This window comes from Neodiprion pinetum, chromosome 4, assembly GCF_021155775.2.
Source record: "Neodiprion pinetum isolate iyNeoPine1 chromosome 4, iyNeoPine1.2, whole genome shotgun sequence".
In the NCBI taxonomy this organism is placed as follows: Eukaryota; Metazoa; Arthropoda; class Insecta; order Hymenoptera; family Diprionidae; genus Neodiprion; species Neodiprion pinetum.
The window spans coordinates 10,708,202-10,722,829 of NC_060235.2; the positions used below are offsets into that span (position 1 = coordinate 10,708,202).

General features: G+C 38.5%; 1 protein-coding gene across 6 annotated transcripts in view; it reads left to right on the forward strand.

Moving 5' to 3' along the window:
• Positions 1-14,628, forward strand: part of TTLL5 (Tubulin tyrosine ligase-like 5) — a 289,302-nt gene that overhangs the window by 252,255 nt on the left and 22,419 nt on the right. The window contains exons 15-16 of one of the 6 annotated variants that reach the window (XM_046619685.2): positions 430-629; positions 1,626-4,828. The exons of 3 other annotated variants lie outside the window; for them this stretch is intronic. In XM_046619685.2, the coding sequence (XP_046475641.1) occupies positions 430-629; positions 1,626-1,747 (322 nt within the window). In that variant the 3' untranslated portion in view covers positions 1,748-4,828. Of the gene's footprint in view, positions 1-429; positions 4,829-14,628 lie in introns of those variants that run through there. 2 more of the 6 variants (XM_069135010.1, XM_046619686.2) reach the window with 2 other exon arrangements.

A 14,628-nucleotide genomic window follows, 5' to 3' on the forward strand; every position in this document is an offset into this window, starting at 1 on the left:
GGGTGGTGTGCGGAAAAAGTTCTAAAAAAATACGAATTTTTTATATCAAGATCAGTAGATAATTCTGTGAGAGATATATATGCGCCTATGAAAAAAAGAAAGGTTTTCACTGTAACTCTGACCAGGAAGGGGTGTAACATTGAAAATTTTTACACTTATGTTCTCGAAGCATGCTTTAATGGCATCCAAATGCTTATTTTTTCGTCACCGTGGACCGTGAATTCCCCCTTATCCGGCTAGAGTATGCTTTGGATCGGTCGGTTCAATAACCAAATGGAAAAAATAATAACTTATAGTTAATTACTTCAGATCATATGATTATTACTCATGCATGAAGAATTATTCTTTAAATAACTTTCGAAAGATCGAAGCAATGTATGATGTACGTATGTTCGCCAAAGTAACAATTATGAATTATTTGTGGTGCAGGGAAGAAGATCTGGATGATGTACTAATACTGCAAACACGACTGTATAACTGCGCACACAGCTTTCTAGGCAGGAGTGGGTTTGCGGGAACTCTTCGTGGACCTAATCTATTAGGTTCTTTACCTCATATCACATCACGGGTCCATTCTAATGCAGCCGGCACTGAGCAGTGTAAATGTAACCAGCCTATTAATGGACTAAGTAAGCCTGCACGCTGATGAATGACAGTGGTATCCATCTACTGCGTTCATATCCTTCTAGGTCAATTTTTAAAGTTATCAGACATATTTATTGTATTATCGATATCCGTACAATGCGGCTCAAAAAAGCACAGTGCATTAAAAAAATAATCGACATAGGCTTGAGAAAATTGTGACAATACTTTACTAGAATCTGCCATGCTTACTTTACTACTGGAAAAATCTTTTTCACTAATGTAATTTTATTTTGATCTTGAAAACATATCCAGAGTTTAGTATAACATGTTTCAAACTTGACATAACAGCTTCCATATCATGTTTGTAGTTATATACTGATGCAATTATCTCTTGGCCTTCTATGTGATTGTTTTGAAAATGAGATTTAGTTATTGTCCTTTATTGCCTCGAAAATAATATTTGTAAAACGGCTCCAAGCTAATTATAAACACAATGCTGAATTCAAAATATTTAAATGCGCATAATACACATGGTAATTAATAGCTTTATTGAAAAAGGGTACACTCACAATTCCATACCAATATGCAATGAAGATATTTTGAAACTGCTTTCTTCGACTATGCTGTCATAGATAATTACCCGGAGAAGAGATATTAATCTCTATTTATACCGGAATATTTGTTATTGTTTCTTCAATTAATTAATTGATAATTGGGCTCGCGTCTAAAACAAACTGGCGTTCAATATTCAGCTGAATGTTTGACTGACATTTAATTAAATAATAACTGTTTTGAAAAATTACTGCCGGTTAATAGAGGAGCTAAATTTTTACGTCAGTTGCTGTTGCCACAATAAGATAATAATTGTTGTACATGGCCCGCTGGATTGGTCAGCTTTTAGACATCGAAATTCATATACTTCATATGATTTCCGAAATATTGTTTTTGTGTGCAAACGGATTAAAGCTTTGTTATTTCTGACTCTACAGGTATTGAAAACAATTTGGACACCAATTAATGTTTTTTTTTTTCAACCAAAGGTTTCCTTTGTCAGCAGGAGTATCGGATATGCATTCGTACAGATTTAATGAAATTTATTACTACGATGACAAGTCAAGAGAAAGGAATGGAATCGCTACTTAATATATTTGAAAACAGATAGTCATTTTCGTTAGGAAATGTGTGTTAGTAATAACAACAGAAAGCGTTATTATAATATAAACACAAGCGAACTTAATAGTAATATATTTAAATTGAAATGATGTTGCAGTTACCGTGTCGACAAGATGGACTTTCGAAAACAGTAGAAATAATCGAAGTATTTTATGAGTTACACAGGCCATGACCAATTCATGGAATTGGCAGGCCCCAATCCAAGAGTTCGTATCAAATGCCATCTTGCGCAGTATTCGTATCCATCCACTTTATGCCGTGTATATTATCCTAATCGAGCACAAAATGATGTAACATTGGAAATGTTGTGTTTTTTAATTTATATAGGTCCTGATGATATGCTCATGTCTGTTAGTTATTCATAATTTATTCTTGATGCAAATATTCTTCAGACTTTGTTACATCTGCATCAAGATTTTCTTTAAATTTAAGTAGGTTTTGGCTCGTATTTTAATCGAATCAAGTAAGTATATCTCGAAAGGTATATCATCGATCGATAAAGCTTTAGGTGATTCTGATTTATTAGATGTTTATTTAAGATGTTATAGGAATATTTATTGAATGTCAGTTATAAGTAGTATAAATAATACATAACACAAAAAAGGTATTTTCTATTCAAGTTTCACAATGATGCCTAATGGTTTGCTAAATACGTACAAGTAAAATTTTTTAATTCTATCTATGTGTACACATTTATAATTTTATACTATTTGAATTGAATGTAATACAGCAGCTGTATATTAAGAAAAATGACATATGGGGTAGTCCACGTCAACTTGAACGGGATCCGATCCTCACCCCTTTAGATTTGCCCACCAATTAATCGTGATATTCTATCCACTGTGACAAATTTTATGAATTATTACACTTGGTTGTCAGTCTTAGTTTCGAAGCTACCGAATTTGGACATTGTGTAATCAAATTTTTTAAACGATTGTACTTTGAAATTAAAAGGTTGTACGGTAAAAATGTAATACCACAAAAAAAAACGGCCTTTCATCTCATCCATGCGAATAAATTTTTACAATCTTTTGGAACTATAGAATAGATCTTTATAAACAAAACAAATAAAAAATCTGATTTTGCAAACAACTACATTTTTTAAATTTACATATTTCTATATGAAATTCTGTGACTGGACCTGAAACTTTCAATACTTTGTACGAGATGGTTTGGGCCTCTGTTTAGAAGTTACAGGGTTTTAAGAACGATCGAAAACTTGCAATACTTGGAATAAATACTAGAGAAAAAATCGACAGTTTATAATATATTAGGCATAATATATTTATTTCATAAATTAATTTACCAATTGTTGAAATTGAATTAAATTATTTTATGTGGTAAACTGAATCATGAATTATTAATTTTATAATTTACTTTCATAAATAAATATAATATAATATAAATCGTGGATTTTTCAATACATTTACTAAAATTCACTAAAAAATTCATTTCTTCAAGAATTGAAAGTCCTCATCTGTTTTTAAAATGTTGGATTTTGTAAATAAAGACTCAAACCATCTTTTTTTCAAACGGATTTTATAATTATGTTTTCATAATCGTCTGTTCTATTAGTCCATGAATTTGTAAAAATTTATTCATATAGGTGGGATAACCAGCGAACGTTCTTGTGGCCAACAGTTTTACCGTACAACCCTTTAATTCTGAAATACAATCGTTTTAGAAATTTATGCATCAAAAAGTTGTAATTCAGTATCTCCGAAACGGAGGTTGACAAAAATCGTTAATAGAGGTGGACTATATAAAGCTGAGGCTATCATATAAGTAACATATAAGTTAGCAGTCAAACGTGTTAAATTTTTTGAAAGTAGAAAAATGCATTTTAGATTTATTCTCATAATTCTATAAAAGTATGGAGGGCTCAAGTATTTCACAAAATTTTGACTTTCGGGCTTCACTGCCTTATTTCAATGAATATTACAACGTTTGGCTGTTACTTCTGGTTGCCAGCTTCAGCCTCGTGTAGACTACCCCGTATGTAATTGTAACAGCTTGCAATACCTACGAATGAAAATAATAACTCTAACATATTTGAGTGATTATTTTGTTTTTATTATTAGTTAGAGTACTTATTTCTCACCATTAATTGAAGAAACTGAGGTCACTTAAATTTTGTAACGAGAGATGAGAGAAAACGTATTGAAAATCTCTGATTTTACAACGTGTGTTTGATAAACACAATCCAACATACGGGTTCTATTTATTCTTATTACTTGGAAACCCACCAAAGGAAGACTTTGACAGTACACTCGGATTGTGGAAGAAGGCACCATCGTATTCTGTTATATTCGGTTGTTTGCAAATACTGTTTCTAAGTTTCTGAAATAAAATTTCATATGTATGGAGCAAAATTTTTTAAACAAAACTTCGTTGCTACAGTTCATGGCTAGCCCGTTTATGTTAATCTTACCTGTACCGAAATGTGAAAACATTTCGATATCGCTTTGGGAATTAGTTAATTGTAGCATATTTTGATACATTGAGTGGGTTCACTTACTGATGGATTTTGTCTGAAACAATTATAGAGTATTCTACAAATTTCGCCATTCGATATTTGAGATACCTGCAAATCATTGCCTTCGCATGTTCATAGATTGAAATCTGTAAGAAAAAATAGAAAAAAGACTATCTGAGCTGTTAGTATATATTGCTGTTCTTTGAATATCCACAGAGGGAACACAACCTCATCTAATTTTGATATCAATATCCTGTTTGCTTGGTGCAGCTAGCACTTGTGTATTATTACCAAGATGTACATTGTCATTGTACTTAAGAGTTTTGTATTGTCGTAAATTTTAAGCAATTTATAACATTTATATTGTATTGTATTGTATGCAAATTCTGCTGACTGTCACGAAAAAAAAAAAAAATACATCCAAAGAGAATGTTCTTCAATGAGGTCAAGTAATTTCATTTTTATTATGTATTGAAATTGTGAAGTTAAACAGATTGTGCAAGTCTTAGAAGTGCACATATGAGTGCATGCCACATGCTTTGATTCGGTACTTATATTCGACCAGTGAATTGAATAAATTTTCTAGTCAGCTTATATTGTACATTATTCCAAAAATTATCTATCCTTATATACACCGGATATAAATATAAGGATTGTGAAAATAAATGTAAATCAAAACTGGCAAATCTACGCTAGTTGGAGTCTGAGCTACAAATCAGCTGTTAGCATGAATATTACTGAATGTGATGATAATTTGAAAAATTAAAGAGAATGACACCCCTAAAACAACCAAAAATGTACACTTTAGAACAAGAAGAAGCCGTGCAATAGGGCGGGTCTACTTTAACAAAAAAAAATAAGAAAATTGATATACTCATAAGCCAAAATAAACAGACACGTTTTTCGCGGATTCGCTGAATCGGTATTTGTTATCGAGAAATACCAAAATTAAAACTTGCTTCTGAAATCTTTTGAAAAACATTTTTTTCCGGATGTGCTTGCAAAATTCGATTTTCGAATCCTGTGAAACGTCCATAAAGTGCACCATTTTCGACCAGTGGGGTAAAATGACGTTTAAGATATTTTCCTAGCTGGTTTGTATCCGTCGTTATTCGGGAAACGTTGAGTTGCCTCCATCGATAGCAGTCCGGTCCTATCTGATTAAACATGTAATTTTGTATAACCTTTTGAGCCGTACCTATACGAAATCAATCCTACGCTTGCGATATTTCCGTAGCCGGTTTGTATCCATTGTGATTCGGGAATCGTAGGCTTACGTTGATCCTCCTTTAATGCGGAATCTATCTGTAGTGTATCCTTCAATTAATAGCGGTTTTCGTCCGTGCCTATACGGAAATGTTCCTACATGCGAGGTCACGTTCGTAGCCGAGTAGCAATACACGGAAAGTTGTACTTACAGATTCCTGTTACCGACACTTACTGACATTCTCCCCAGACTGGAACCCTTTTCCGCGACGACGTCGAAGTCTGCCGTACTGATTTAAGATCAAAAACGTGCTACCATACCAAAAATTTTATCGGTCGACGGTCAAAATCGCACTGCTTTACCTACACTTCTTATCGGGCGAAGGTCAAAATCTTGCTGCTTTATCGACAATCTTGCCGGACGTAGGTCAGATTTAGGTTCATTATTTGTAACACGAATTATCGAAAACGCGACAGCTAAACACGAAATCGTGATCCGGACGAATGGGTACCTATCTACATCACTGAATTTTCCGAATTTTTATTACGTATAATCGTATTATTGGGCGCCAGGAAAATTAGTTGGGCAAATTTCTTTAAGACAGAGGATTGTGGTGGATTCGGTAGAAATTACACAGAATGTAGATTATCACCGTACCTCATTTATTCTCTCTTTCACAGGTCTTCAAAACACCTCATGGGAATGTTGATGATTTTATTCACCAGACTCTTGCCACGATGTTGCCGCCTGCTGCTTCGTTTACCTCTGCACACGATCATGTTCGTGCGTTGACCGAAGAGAAGTGTTTTAAAACGGGATATGTATAGCAAATCCGATCAGTCATGTCCGAGATGCGGTTTGAGAAACAACTTACTCAGCTTCCCGTGATGAATTTTGACAAACTTTCAGAGCAAAATTTCAAAAGGCACAAACGGCACGGTGAATTACTCCCGAATAGTGTACGTGCAATATTCTGTGGACCATCGAATTGTGGTAAAACTAATGCGTTGCTCACACTCATAAACCATCCCAACGGACTCAGATTTGAAAATATCTATGTCTACTCAAAATCTCGCAACCAACCGAAATACTAATTGTTGAAGCAATTGTTGGACAATGTTGAGAATATGGAGTATTTTGCGTTTACCGAGCGTGAACAAGTGATTACACCGAAAGAAGCACGGCCCAAATCAATAATCGTATCTAACGATGTGTCTTGTTATAGTTATAGTTATAATAATATGTAATATAAGAACCTACTTTTGCATGGGTAGACATCACGTCGTTGACTGTTTCTATGTCTGTCAAACGTACGCGCATATTCCCAAACATCTCGTGCCCGACAACGTAAACTTACTCGTGTTATTCAAACAAGACGACATGAAACACAGACATGTTTACAACGACCATGTGAACACAGGTATGTCTTACACAGAGTTTAAAGATGTGTGCTCCGCATGCTGTAACGGTGAGAAGTACGGGCTTCTGGTGATCGACAAAGACAGTGAGCTCAACGAAGGGAATACAGTGAGGGATTCGATTCTTTTGTCAGCCTGGAAAAGTAATAGAATCTTACGTTTCCAAGCGAGATACGCAGTACCGTTGCAGACTCAGTTGCGTCAACATGCAGAGCTCTGAAATTCCCAAACAAAAAAATGTCCTACATCAGATCGTTCAAGCGGGTGCTGCGAGCCGTTGAAAATACAGATTGCTCAAGTCGGGCAAGGAATCTACGGCTCAGAAATGAGGTGACATTTTCAAACCAGTAGTGACTCCGTTGCAAAAACTGCTGAATGTTACAAAAGATACTGAACCTGTGAAACCAGAGGTGGAAGGAATTGAAGAAGAAATGAAGCAGATGAAAAATGAAACGGAAAATGAAACTGTCTCGGAAATGGACGATTCCTTTGCTTCGGCAGGAGATAAAACAATCGTAGAAACACCGGTCGAGCAAATCGAGGATGAGTATTTTGCACTGATGAGAGATGCAAAGACTGAAGGCGAATTGGACAACGTGTACGGTGTACGCAACCTCTCAAACGGGCTAATGATTGGTGATTCGTTAATATCTTTTGAGAGTAACTACATTCGTATTGGCGATACGCGTTACCCGAAAACGAAGGGTTTGCTGGAACTTTTGTTCAAAAAGAAGCCTGACGGTTCTTCTGTAAGCGCCGGAGATCGGGAAAATTTTAAAAACATAATCCTCACAACGAACGCGCATAGAAAGTATTACTCATCTGATGGGGCTGATCGAAACGATAACAGTTACAAATTCAAAAATGTCATTGCCGAATTGGTGGATTATTCCCCATCACCTCGCGAAAGGGTAAAGGTCTACTTCCGCAAGCTATGATCACTCGACAAGGTGTTGAAACGGAATACGTTTTCTGGGATGATCTAAACGAGTTAGTGGAGCGTCTTCGTTTACTCTTGGCATCTCAGGCAGCGGGAAATCCAAGTCAAAAAAACGAAATAATCTCCATTATCGAAGAGCTACGCGAAGCAGAAATCATTTATTAAGCAGCTCCTATCGTTTTTGCATTCATTACCGAGATAAGCGTCGACGTGATTGGACGGTATCTGGATAAAAACACGGCCGCGAGCACTCGCGGTCCTCCGGGTGTCGGATTTCAAATAACAGCGGACGGGCATTGCAATATACGGAACAAGAGACTGTGCAATGTCGCAGATTCCGCAGAGCCGAACAATGGTGTCACTTTAAAAATCTTGAGACGAAAATTTAACGTGCTGCAAAAACAAATCGACAACCTCGATCAAATGATCAAAGCTTCAGAGCTCACCACGGAGAAAGCCTTGGATACCTTTTTCACAGGAATTAAAACAGGCAGAGACCTGTCGATTTGAAACGCTGATAATATTTCTCAGTTGGACACCTGACTAAAAGCGTTGGAATATGAAGGAGGAAAAGCAAGCACTGGTGACGGAACTGCATAAGCCTGCACGCCGGAATTACCCGCGTCGACGTGTAGATGCGCGCGGCATCGACGAGACCTGGCAGGCGGATATTGTTGATATGACGTCATACGCTGGACAAAACAAAGGCTACAAGTACATGCTCACGGTCATTGATATTTTTTCACAGTATGCGTGGGCTGTACCGATAAAGAGCAAGTCTGGAGATGATGTTACGAAAGCAATGGAATCTGTGCTTGTTCAAGGACGGGTGCCGAAAAATTTACACGTCGACAGAGGAACGGAATCTTACAACTCGAAATTTGGATCGCTCATGACACGTTACGGAATCAAACTTTACTCCACGTACAGTAATTTGAAGGCTTCGATCTGTGAACGTTTCAATCGGACGCTGAAAGGTAAAATATGGAAACGGCTCAGCATGCAAGGAAACTACAAGTGGCTCGATATCTTATCTGATTTGGTTTCGGTTCACAACAACGTCAAACACTGAACCATAAGAATGAAACCGTCGGATGTCACCGTTGCAAACAAGAGGCTGTTATTACGTCAGGCGTACGGAAGGCTTCGAGCGATACCTATCATATCGGCAAAATTCGAATCCGGCGACAAAGTTCCAATCAGCAATTTCAAAAATGTGTTCGAGAAAGGTTACACTCCCAATTGGACGACCGAAATATTGACGATGAGTCGAGTGGAAAATACTCATCCCGTGACGTACAAGCTCAGAAACTACCGAGATCAACCTATCGCTGGTGGTTTCTACGAAAAAGAGCTCCTCAAGGTTGAACATCCAGATATCCATCTGGTGGAGAAGGTGCTCAAGAAGCGTGGAAGGAAAATATACGTTAAATGGTTAGGTTTTGACAATACACACAACAGTTGGATAAACGAATCGAACATGTAACATTCGAATAAATGAATTTTTTGTAAAAACGTATGTGCCTATTCATTTTATACCCGACACATAACAAGTATGCATCTTCATTTTTTAGACAATCGACAGACATATGCATCGTTGTACAATTTTTTATATTTCGGAGCGTTCTTATTCACTACGCTACATAATAATGATATTTTATACATCATGGTACAGTTATAAATTACAAAGCTAAGGTGTAGGCTTGTAGCCCCACGGAAGCATGTCGGTTGTGTTTTGAAACACGATCCGCTTGTCGTCATTCCAGCTCAGTGCCACCCTCTGCAGTTCTACGGTTTATACTTCGTGCTTTCGACTTAATATCAAATGCTGATTTGTAGACAAATTTTCACGGTTCGAAACACATTCCAACTAATCGTTGAATGTTATTTTTCTCAACGCTGATCCTTTGACACCTTTGGCACGTTTCTTGTCTTTCTCATCTCCCAAGACTCGGAATGCGTACAATTTAGCTCTTAATCCCACAAATTCCAACATTATTTTTCCGTTTTTCTCATCTTTCATCAAGCCGAGAACTTTTTTGTTTGCTAGAGGCATTTCATAAACGTTGTCAAGCGGATAATTAGACGTATCGAATTTGTGCAAGTCCTCCTTCATTTGTTCGTGTATGTCGGGGACGGTGGAATTGTAAATCAAACTGTCGGTATCCGTATACATTAATTTTGCTTGGTTGCCGAATTTTCGTTCAATGTAATCATAATGAAAATCGTAGATATATGTTTTGGCCAGATCCATGATGGAAAACCTCTATACGATGGTTTATTCAACTTGACTTTCGTCTTACTTATTTCAACGATAATAATATCTGGGTCGAAAACGGTGCAGCTGTGAAAATAAGGTTTGGCTACGGTAGCTCTAGCACCGTATCTTCCATCCCATTTTGTGATCAGCCTGACATCTCTATACTTCCTAACATTTTCCATTGTTTTGCCAAAAACTGAGTTTTTCATCAGTTTGTGAAAATTTTTCTCGAATTCGTTGTGAGATTTTTTGCGCAAATCGGTATTCAAATCAATGAATTTTTTGAGCCACGGGGTTAGTCTGAATTTGAGAACTCTGTCAATTTTGAGTAATTTTAAGCCTAATTGTAAGCACTGTTTCAAAACGCTATAGTAAACAACGTAGTTTTTCTTGGAAAGTAGCGTGGGCGTCAATTTCGGTTGCTTACTATTCGAGATCGGAGGTATAAAGTGCTCCGGACACAGTGGTAAATCCTTATGAATTTCATGTAGTTCCTCAGGATATTCCAAATCCACCTCCAATATATAACCAAACTCCGCATCGTCCAAGATGGTAAGAACGTCGCATTGTCCAAAGTCTGATAACCATTCGAAGCAACTGTATGGCAGAGCAAAGCTCATAGCAGCACCGTACAAATTATTAACGTCAAAGTACATGAGATAAGATTCTTCGACCTCAGGATCGAATTCCTCTCCATGTACCTGTTGTTAGCCTTTGCGTATCTGCTCGAGCACTGTGACACACCACCACGAATACCTTTTTTGATAAACATAACCATATTTATGTCGGTGAGAAGCTCGAGCTCGATGTCGGTACACTTTAACATCGCATCAAACGACAGACCGGGCGCGATGTGATAACGTAATGGGTCCAGGTTTTACGTTGTCCAACAGCTCTGTCAAAAGTTTTTAAAAACGTCGGCTATTTAAAACACGTCCGTCTGTAAATACAAGTCCGAATACTCTCCCAAAGTTTGAACGTTAAAAGTTTGCCAGACTTCACATGCATGTGCATAGTCTTCGTCTGATATATCCCGATCATTTAATTTTGAGTAAAATTGTTGTTTGGATGGTAGCCGTCTGTCCTCGAGCTTCTCCCAACTGTCTATGTATTTGTACGGGAACCCTCCTTTTCTGGTCAATAACTGAACTTCATCTGAGCTACGATAAAATTTTCGTGTGATTGATTTCTGATCATCACCGAGATACGTTGCCAATTTCTCAAGACTACTGGGCATGAAACGGTACGAATTTACGAATCTAAACTTTATATCTGTCCCCTCGACATATTATGTAAAAGCAATGTACTTTTCTTTGTTTACGGGTAGAAGCTCAATTGTGCCCTCGAACGATGTAGCCAGTGCTTTGATCAAAAAATGTGAATCGTTACCCGACAGATTAGGGAACATCACTGGGATAGTGTGCGAATTTTGGTAATTTAGATTGCAACCTCGATGAGCAGCATCACGGTACTTTCCCGTGAAATGGCAGTGATCACGATGTTTCACGTCCGTGAGTGTAAACGGTTTTTCACAAATGTGACACACTGTTGTTGAATGAAATTCGTTGATTTGATTGAAATTGAGCGGTTCCATCGGTACAACAGTTTTGAAATAAACTTCTAACGAATGTGCCAATTCCGCTAACTCATTCACAAACCATTGAACGCAAGTCTCCCCACGATTAATTTTGAATTTTGAAAGCAAACCGTCCAACGCACAATGTAGATAGTAAGCTATACTATACGGAAGATGCTTCTGATAAATTGTTCTTGTACCCATTTTTTTGAGCGTAGGTTCCAGTGAACATTCGAGATCGGCGTAAATGCAGAATGGAACGGTTTCTTTGTGCTTGAAATATTCAAATTTTAGTATTTTTTCCTCATCTGTAGGTAGAATAACTCTGGTTTTGTTTAAATTCATGCAATCTAGATTATGCTTGAACAAACACTTTTCAGATCGAAAGTGAGTCAAACGTCTATCACATAACCAAGTGCGACATTTATGCTCAGAAATTTGAGATCTCGTTAATCGAGACAGATTTCAAACACAAGTACAATGAAAGATTCTATTTTTTTCATAATTTTCCATATCTACATCATCATCGTCATCGCCAGTGATTTCAGTTTCTATCGCTAAAAGATAAATTACAGGTTTGTCAGACTTGTTTCGGCTGAAATAAATGGGTACGATTTCACTGCGCTTTTGTTTTTCCGTACTATCTTTACCATAAACGTTGATTGAAAGTTTGTTGAGTTTCTCAAATTTTGGAATCTGGTCCAAAGACATTGGAAAATGCAAACCTTCGTATTGTAGCACTGAGCTGAAATGCGGATATAAAGTAATTTTACTGGGATTGTTGTTGTCGGCTGGGAACAGAGCTGCGGTGACCGACCAAAGAAAGCAATACGAGTCGCTGTCACGGATGTTGACGACAGCCTTCTTGTCTTGAATATCTTTGAGTAGTGTTGTGTATGTGAAGACACCGCCTCGTAGTGGCACGTACTTGTTGATATTCACAGTCAAATTGATTATTTCAGTCAGCGACCAACCTGAATCCTTTTCCTGGAAATCTTCCACCTTTTTCAACAAACGCTCCGTCGCGTTTTCGATGAACCATTCGTTGATATTTGTTGTCTGAAGGATGATTTCATTTCTCGTATTCAAAAATTTGATCTCTTCCACCGTGTGATCATCTTTTCTAACTTCAAATTTACAAGCCAGGATAATGTTGGCTTTCAAGCTCCTGTCTTTCTTCGGAGCGTTTTTTAGTCTTGTCACAGCTAGTACCTTTGCGTCTTCTAGAAATCTCTCCACATCTTTATGCTTCAAAGTGACGATGGATCCAGTTCGAATTCTCCCCTCGAAAGCTGATTCCAAATCTTCCCAGTGACCTCGATCGCTTCTTCTTACTCTCCGCATACCTTTACCCGATTTCTGAAGACGTTTAAATTTTTCCGCGAGCGCGTTCAAGAGTCCGATCGTTGTGATAATTCTCGTCTTTTCTCCAATCGATGAAGCCTTTCGCAAAACTTTGTTCAGAAGCCGAATATTTCGACTTCCAAATTTTATCCATTTCTGAATCTCTGCTGTTTATGATGATTTGTCCAAGATTTTGTACACCGATTCCATAATATCGATCAATCTCAAACACTTCACAGATTCCATCTTGAGCTTTTCCCTCATGTATACTTGACAAGTTGCGACTCAATGATCGTTTGCATTGACGAGCGTCCTTTTTATAGGGCAGCTGTACGTATGTTTGTGAATGCGCGCGCACCTTTCAGCATTCTTAGAGCGGTAGTAACCCAACACCGCAGATCCATGGCTCTGAATGTACCGCGACTATCGGTCGACCTTGCACTCTGGTCTTGACTGAACCTGTTCAAAATTCATCGTTGAGTTTACATGACAGTTACAAGCCAAACAAATGTCACGTGGTTGATATCAAACCGACATCCGGGTAAGTGAAAAACAATTCTTAGAACCAATAATTTTCGAATGTCGCGTGGTTGATAACGTGAGAAAGGAATGTGAGGTGGTTGATGTTACACATCAGCGATATTCGAGTGGATAAAAAACAATTCTCGGAACTATTAATTTTGGAATGTCACGTGGTTGATAACGTGTGAAAAGAATGTGGGGGGGTGGTTGATGTTACACATCAGCAGTCTCACCCTGGGAAAGGAATTTGGAGTGGTTAATGTTACACATCAGCCGTCCTATCGTGGGAAAAGAATGCGGGACGGTAAAAAAGTTCTAGCCCCCGCTGCGCCCTCCACCGTTGGCAGGCGAACACTACAGACTTTGACCTTTGGTCGGTAAAACAGCATGATTTTTACCCTTGATCGATAAGAATTGTAGGTAAGGTAGTGCGATTTTTCACCGTCGACCGATATAACCGTCGGTAAGGTTGCACGTTTTTGACCTCAAGTCGGTACGGCAGAGCACGTTTTATCTGACGAGAGTGGGGGTAACCTTTAAGGGTTTGCGTCTGGGATGTGCGGAGCGGCTTGGTCGGTAAAGAAGGTGTTTGTACTTATAACCCCCCTTGCTATACTACTGCATTGCCTTTTGGTCGACTCGGACGAAAATTTATACAAATTCCGTTGTGTCTCTATGGGCCGACGCTCAGGCGTTCATCGGCCCACCATCGGCCCATCGGTCCAGGGTCGACATTGGGAGCGGCGCATGGCCTTTCGGTCGATTCAGATGAAGATATTCCCAAGTCATGTTGTGCCGCCTCGGGGACTCGGCGCATTGCCTTTTGGTCGACAAAAGAGTCGCAAGATCCTTAGGGTTAAAGGTGACCGATGGTCGACGTATCATCAAACTTAGGGCCACGTTCCGACGTCTCACGTCGGCTTACCGGCTTTGGGTTCACCTCTCCGACCGGGATATCATTGCCCATCCCGGCACGGGACGTAACCTCCCAAATCCCGACGAAGCGAGGTCTACCGGTCCCTTCGGTCACTTGTCGGCCTTGCGTTTGAATCGGCGATTCGAACTGCGTTCCTTAAGGGGCACCGGGGACGCAAAAATTTTTGTTTCAAGTCCCCGGACACGCATTG